Below are 7,431 nucleotides of genomic sequence, written 5' to 3' on the forward strand. Positions count from 1 at the left end.
GCTGTGACAAAACAAATTTCCCACGTGTGGGACTAATAAAGGTTATCTTATCTTATCTTATCTTTAACTCGCAAATTTTCTCATATAACCCCATTGCTAAAGAGTCTGCACTGACTTCCAGTTAGTTTCAGATATCAGTTTAAAATCTTGACTCGTACTGTCATGGCCTTACGAGGAGAGGCCCCCACTTATATTGTCAAGCTACTTCACGCTAATTCTTGTACAAATACAGGCCATTTACCATTTAATAAAAGACTGAGTCATGTACCGTGCTATAATGCTATAATATTTGAAAAGATTTCAATCTTTTGTTTGTTTGTTTCTTGGATTTTTTTGTTTGTTTTCTGTAGTGCTGTTTTACGTTGTTAACTTTGAAACTTCAAAAACAGGGAAGTCTGAGTCAACCTTGCTTGCCAAAATTACCCCTCTCACCCCGAGTGAACCAGGTCGAAACACGATACACATCCCTCCTAAGTCTATAAACACATACCTTGTAGCTGCCTGCAGTGTAGCTGAGTTTGCTGAGGGAAGTTGTGTAGCGATAGGGCATGTCTGTACGACGGCTGAAGAACAATAAAGCGCTGGCATTTTTTGACAGGGGGCGCCAGAACACTTCAATGCCACTTTTCTCCTGAGAGAAAGAAAAAATGTGAACAATGAAACAAAAAACATTGCACAAAAGTCCACAAAAAGAGTCATTTAAAAAAGAAATGTATCTACTAAATTGTGCTTCACCTTCACAATGCGTCTTCCCTGGATACCCAGGGCATCCTGGTTGATGCTGATGGCCATTTCGTTCCGCAGGATGCTCTGGGCACCGCTGGAGATGGTACGGAGGTCATTAGATATGAAAAGAGGAGCCGCCATGATCGCCCAGAGAGCCATCTGAGAACGAGACTGTTCCATGCTGAGGCCAAAGTCGCCAATAATCAGCTGTGAAGATTAAAAATTTTCACACCAAAGAATTAAATTGGAGGCTGTAGTCTGTAGTACATGTAATATCTCTTTCAGTATGGAGGTGTAGCCAATGATTTGTGCACAACAAATGTATATGTAGAGCACTGAAGAGGCTTAAACAAATCGTAGAGTAAGCAGAGACAGTAAATATAGACATATATAAAATCATTTTATTATTTATATAAAGCTCTACATAGACAGGCTCCTGCTTATATAGCAGAGTTTCTGTGAATGATTCACTGTAGCCAGCCTCTCTGGTCTTCTAAACACCATCTCCACCTGCCCCTCGCTCTGATTTTTAAACCAGAGGTGATCGTGCTTGTGAGGTAATTGTGTCCAAACTGTGAAATGGCCTTCCTCAGCCTAACAGGCCAGCTGATTCTGTGGTTTGTTTTAAACAACTTCTTAAAATCCGTTTTTGTAGTTGAGCTTTTGGTTTGGAATGAATCTCTGATCATATGGTAGATTTTGTATTTGTTCATGTATCTGTAAGTGAAACATGTATATGTGGCTTTTCTATTGTTTATGCCATTCTATAAAGCACTTTGTAACTATTATTATTATTAGTATTTAGTATTTAGTATTTATTTATTTATTGTCATTGTCAAGAACAATGAAATTGCGTTTGGGGCTTCCATACAACCCAAAAAAAAGAAGAAAATAATAAATACCCCTTAAAACCCAAGTGTACATATTTAACCCAGTGTGACTCCAATGCAATAAGACAATCCTTAGCAATAATGTTCGTAGAAATTCAGACAAAGACCTGAGAAACATGACAAAATACAACAATGCAACCCATTCAATATTATTGTACTGTGAGATATGATATCAGATATGATAGTTATCTATTTAAGAAAGAGGGGGGGTGCAGGAGGGGGAAGAGAATAAAGATATGATGCACCAATGCAGACCAGTTCATTGCTATTAAGAAGTTGGATATGGTTATTGTCCGTGAGAGGGGGGCAGAGAGTTCAGGAGCCTCACAGCCTGTGGATACAGGCTGTTGGCCAGTCTGGATGTTCTGGCCTGTATAGACCTGTACCTTCTCCCTGAGGGCAGCAGATGGAAAAGGTGGCGCGCAGGGTGATGTTGGTCCCGCAGGATACTGTGCACCCTCCTCAGACAGCGAGTGGGGAAGATATTACTGATCTCTGGCAGACTTGTTCCAATAATTCTGCCAGCTTCTTTCACCACCCGCTGGAGTGCTTGCTGATCGGCCTTGGTGCAGCTGGGGAACCACACTAGAAATCCATACGTCAGAACGCTGCTGATGGCACAGTTGTAGAAGTTCAACATCAGAGATCTGGGAATGTGTGTGCTCCGCAGTCTCCTCAGGTAGTAGAGGCGCTGTTGGGCCTTCCGTACAACTGAGGTGATATGGTTGCCCCAGGACAGGTCCTCGGTCACAGTTACCCCCAAGAATTTAAAACTGCTCACCCTCTCCACCGCCTCACTGCCAATGAAGAGAGGCAGATGGTTGTTATGACCCCTCTTCCGGAAATCTACAATGATCTCCTTGGTCTTTTTGGTGTTTAAGACCAAGTTATTGTCGTGGCACCATGACTCTAGTTGTTGCACCTCTGTCCTATAGTTTGTCTCATCATTGTTGGATATAAGTCCGAGCACTGTAGTGTCATCTGCAAACTTAACAATGAGATTGGACGCGCAAGAGGAAATACAGTCATGGGTGAAGAGAGTGTATAGCAGAGGGCTCAGGACACACCCCTGAGGGGCACCGGTGTTGACCACAAGGGTGGAAGAGGTGTTCTTACCCACTCTGACACTCTGTCTACGGTTAGTGAGGAAGTCCACAATCCAGTTGCACAGAGAGGAGTTAAGTCCCAGTTGGTGGAGTTTGGGACGGAGTTTGTATGGCCGGATGGTATTAAAAGCCGAGCTGTAGTCTACAAAGAGGAGCCGTGCATAGGTGTTCCTGTGTTCCAAGTGCTTCAGTAATGTGTGCAGCACTGTGGCGATCGCATCCTCGGTTGACCGGTTCTCCCTGTATGCAAACTGGTGCGAGTCCAGGGATGGTGGAAAAGCAGCTCTGATGTGTTTAATGACCAGTCTCTCCAGGCATTTGGCGGGAATGGGGGTGAGTGCCACAGGTCTGAAATCGTTCAGACATGTGACATTTGACTGTTTTGGGATGGGAACGATGGTTGCTGCTTTGAAACAGGATGGTACCAGTGAACAGGACAACGAGGTGTTATATATAGAGGTGAAGACGTCCGCCAGGTCCGCAGCACAGTCTTTTAGCACCCGGCCCAGCACTCCATCCGGCCCGGCCGCCTTCCTGGTGTTAATGCTCCGGAACACACGCCTCAGCTCATGAGTGCTCAGGACCGGAGCAGGGTCGGTTGAGGGGAGAGGGGACAGGACAGGGTCGGTGTTCTCCCTGTCAAAACGGGCATAAAAGAGATTTAGATCCTCAGCCAGAGTAGAACTGTCGGCTGAGGGTGATGGTGTTCTTCTTTTGTAGTCCGTGATAGCCCTGATGCCCTCCCAGACCTGCCTTGGGTTTGTGTTGTTCTCAAACCTGGCCTCGATACGCCTCCTGTGCTGCTGCTTGGCAGTCTTGATGCCTCTTCTCAGGTTGGCCCTGGCAGCACTGTATGCCTCCTGGTCCCCGGATTTGAAAGCGTTGTTCCTTGTTCGAATAAGTTGTTGAACTCCATGTGTCATCCAGGGTGGATTATTAGGGAACACACGGAATCGTTTCCAAGTTGTTACATTGTCCACACAGAAACAGATGTAGTCCAAGACAGTGGAGGTGTAACTGTCCAATGCGACACGATTGTCAGTGTCCTGCACCTTGAATACATCCCAGTCTGTGCAGTGGAAACAGTCCTGAAGCATCGGAATAGCGTCCTGCGGCCATGTTCTCACGGTTTTGGTTGTAATCCCAGTGCTCTTGATCTTTTGTGTGTATATTGGGTGTAGCAGAAGGGAGAGATGGTCTGACAGACCCAGGTGGGGATAAGCCTGGGCTCTGTACGCATTCGCCATGTTGGTGTACACCTGGTCCAACGTTCTATCTCCTCTGGTAGCACACTTCACATTACGGTGGAAATTGTGAAGTACAGATTTCAGGTCCGCGTGGTTAAAATCCCCATTATTATAGTTATTATTGTTATTATTGTTATTATTATTATTATTATAATAAATATGTTTATATTTGGGGAGACAGTAAGAAATTTCAATTGAACAAACCATATCAGGGTCGTTCCACCTTCCAGGACCTGCTGCAGGTGTCAGGGCGTCCTGATTTTCAAAGAACCAGTCAACAATGTTCAGTACACTGTCCCAAGAGTCCTGGATGTCACCATAGTTACGCCACAGGTTGCAGATCTCACCCAGCTGAGTGTAATTTACCTAAAAACACGCATCAGTTTCATATAGTGAAGAAGCAAATACTAAGTATTAGAACAGGATTCGAACAAAACATCAAAAAGTATTTTGGATTTTAATCGTACCTTAGGTGGCAGCCCACCCTGGTAGGCAGGCCAGCTGCAGGAATAGCCAATGGGACGCCCTGTAGCATTTAAAGCCTTTGACATGAGAGGGTAACCTGTTCAAAACAGTGAACAGGAGATCTCAAATGAGGTCCAATCAGCAATATCTTATTATCCACACAGAAAAGGTTCAGTCTTGTGTTTTTACCCAGCTCTTGCTCCATGGCATTAGAGTAACAGCCGTCATATTTTAACATATCCACCTCCCAGTCTGCAAATGTTTGAGCATCTAATTCGATCTTATCCAGCGGTGTGCCAGGGTAGGCCATACATGTGAGTTTGCCCATGTCCCCATAGATGCCCAGCTTTAGGCCTCTGTTATGCAAGTAGTGTGCCAGCTTTTTGATTCCTCCTGGAAACCTGAAAGAGTAATATCAAACACACACATTTTAAAAAAGCCTTCAGCTTTCATTTTGTAACCACAGCATGATTTTTTTTTAATCCTGTAACCCAATTTCCTTTTGCACTTTCCAGGGAAGTGAAAATTCATATTTGTGCTGACACTAAAACATACCTGCTATCAATCTCCTGAGTACTGTGTTTTGCTTTTCACATGATTGTATGACTGTCACACTACTTCACTGGCTGTTGGCCAATAACAGATATATGTTTACAATGGTCTTTGTGCTCACGCAGCAAATACTGCACCTCTTAGGATCAGGCTGCAGCCGTCCCTGATCGTCTCTTTGTTTGGAAGACCAGCAGTCATCTATGTTCACGTAGACGTAGCCGAGTTCCTTCCAGCCATCCTCTGCAAGTCTGTCTGCCATGTCCATGAACAGATTTTCACTGGAAGAAAGACAAAGATGTTTCATAATTGTCTCAATCGCATTCCTATTTACACTGATACTGGTTCAAGGTTCTTTATTTGTCACATGCATAGTTATACTTGTATAACACACAATGGGGCTGGGGCAGGGATAGCTCAGTAGGTAAAGTGGTCGCCCCATGATCGGAAGGTCGGCGGTTCGAATCCACTTAACGGCTACCCTGAGGTACCCCTGAGCAAGGTACCGTCCCTACACACTGCTCCCCGGGCGCCTGCTTAGTGGGCTGCCCACTGCTTCACTGAGTGAATGGGTCAAATGCAGAGAAAAACAAGTAATTTCCCCATGGGGATCAATAAAGTATCCATTATTATTATTAATGGAATGTAACCTGACATCCTCCTCGACATGTGCAAGAATGGTGGTGGGGGGGGAAGAACATTATATATACATATATAGTATATACATTTGGTGAATGTGCAGTAGTGGCAGCAAGCAGGTGAATTCTGTACATTAATAAGAATAGACATCTGACTATTTGAAGATAAGAGTGTAAAGAGTGTAAAGAGCACTACCATATCTATTAGATATTCTGTTCAAACCAACTGCTTCTACTGGCTTTTGTTATATCCTGTTATTATATCGCTATAAAACTGAGACTAGACCATTATAGTTATAATACCTAAATACCTTTTAAGTTTTCAATACAATCAAGCCTGGTGGTACACATTCAAAATTTTGGCTTACCTGATGCAGTTCTTTGGGTCGTTTTCACAGTCAATATCACATCGGTATCGTTCCCATGCCAACCACCCCATGGGAGGGGTCCTCATCAGTCCATTGTCAAGGGCCAAAGTGGTCCCAGTGAGCGCAAAGGCAAACAAGAGCACTGCAACATGCATTTCTGCAAATACAAAATTACAAGCTGAATCAGATGTTAGTGCAGTGTGTCAAAGATGAGCCAGAAGAGTACGTCCAGAAGACTAAAGGGCAAATACAGGTTAATGATTGCAGCACCTGACGAGTAATCACCTGACATGGGTGTGAACGCAAAACAACCTGCTCGATGACTTACCAGTGAAATAAACTGATTGTGTCAGATGACCAAATAAAAATCACATGCTTATATAGACGATGTTCTGCTAAATAAAAGTTAGAATATAAAAGCTGTTCGCAACATGATCGTCATTTGGTTCTTGTAAATACGCAACACTCGATCTCAAGCGAGTTTTTTGTATTATAAACACCAACTTGACGGTAGCTTATTACTTATAACTAATCTGGCATAGACAACAATTATTCTAGCAATTTAAAACGCAGGGAATCTAATACACGTTTAAATGATTTAAACGAAGGGATTTGCTGAATAAATGTATGAAATGAAAAGCTGAACTCACTGAAGTCCGATCACGGCTCTTGGAAACTGAAAGCTAGAAAGAGCAAATAAGACCAAGAGCTCAGCCTCCTGCAGTCCGATTCTGTGCTCTGGTCTCTCCCTCACTTCTTTAAATAAATACTGTGATAAAAGAAAACCTGCTCGGTCCTACTGTGGGGGAATATACAAAAAAGTACACATGACAAGGAAGTGGGGGCCACGTGACAAAGGAACCCTATCAGCTGACCACAAACCAGGAAGCAATAGAGAGAAAAACCGCCGGGGAGACCTGTAATTGCGGTTTATTTACCTCAGTTTTGTAGCTAATTTGATCTAACAAAAAAAACCCCACCTATTCCAGTTTCGAACTGTTTATGTTTAATGAGGTGATGTTAAATGTGATCAAATCATTCTTACAATGTTGTTTCATAAAAGCCATAGATTGTAGTAGCCTTCACCTCTCATTTGGAGTTACAATCCTGGTGATGTCCATATGTGATGAACAAAATAACTACTGCTTCTTCCTCAGAGAGGAAGTTCTATTATTAGAATTATTACAGCAAATATGTAAACATATCCACATCCGGCAGGAAGAGCACTTGGAATACAAAATTTGGAACCACAAAACCTGGATTTAGTTGCTTCGAAAGTTGCTAAAAATTCATAGATGATAAATCCTGCAGCAGCGTTCTGCTGTAGCTCATGTACAAAGAAAAATTCTGAAAAACGTTTAGAAAGCTTTAAAAAAGGACGAAATTCAGGCTGCTTTGAAGCAAAATATAAAAGATGGCCCAAAAGATTTGTATATTACTGT

The 7,431-nt window shown here is 43.1% G+C and overlaps 1 protein-coding gene and 1 long non-coding RNA gene across 2 annotated transcripts in view; one reads left to right on the forward strand and one right to left on the reverse strand.

Annotated features, from left to right (window-relative positions):
- Positions 1–75, forward strand: part of LOC143412585 (uncharacterized) — a 4,849-nt gene extending 4,774 nt beyond the window's left edge. The window contains exon 2 of the long non-coding RNA XR_013093104.1: positions 1–75. This exon is cut by the window's left edge and continues 541 nt beyond it. This is a non-coding gene — a long non-coding RNA (uncharacterized LOC143412585).
- Positions 1–6,834, reverse strand: part of LOC105940732 (alpha-N-acetylgalactosaminidase) — a 9,877-nt gene extending 3,043 nt beyond the window's left edge. The window contains exons 1-8 of the mRNA XM_024805268.2: positions 6,640–6,834; positions 5,990–6,146; positions 5,124–5,264; positions 4,624–4,835; positions 4,437–4,531; positions 4,174–4,335; positions 736–933; positions 491–631 (exon numbers count right to left, since the gene is read on the reverse strand). Of these exons, the coding sequence (XP_024661036.1) occupies positions 491–631; positions 736–933; positions 4,174–4,335; positions 4,437–4,531; positions 4,624–4,835; positions 5,124–5,264; positions 5,990–6,144 (1,104 nt within the window). The 5' untranslated portion in view covers positions 6,145–6,146; positions 6,640–6,834. The remainder of the gene's footprint in view (positions 1–490; positions 632–735; positions 934–4,173; positions 4,336–4,436; positions 4,532–4,623; positions 4,836–5,123; positions 5,265–5,989; positions 6,147–6,639) is intronic.
- Between the last annotated feature and the right edge of the window lie 597 nt (positions 6,835–7,431).

This window comes from Maylandia zebra, linkage group LG15 (assembly GCF_041146795.1).
Source record: "Maylandia zebra isolate NMK-2024a linkage group LG15, Mzebra_GT3a, whole genome shotgun sequence".
Classification (NCBI taxonomy): Eukaryota; Metazoa; Chordata; class Actinopteri; order Cichliformes; family Cichlidae; genus Maylandia; species Maylandia zebra.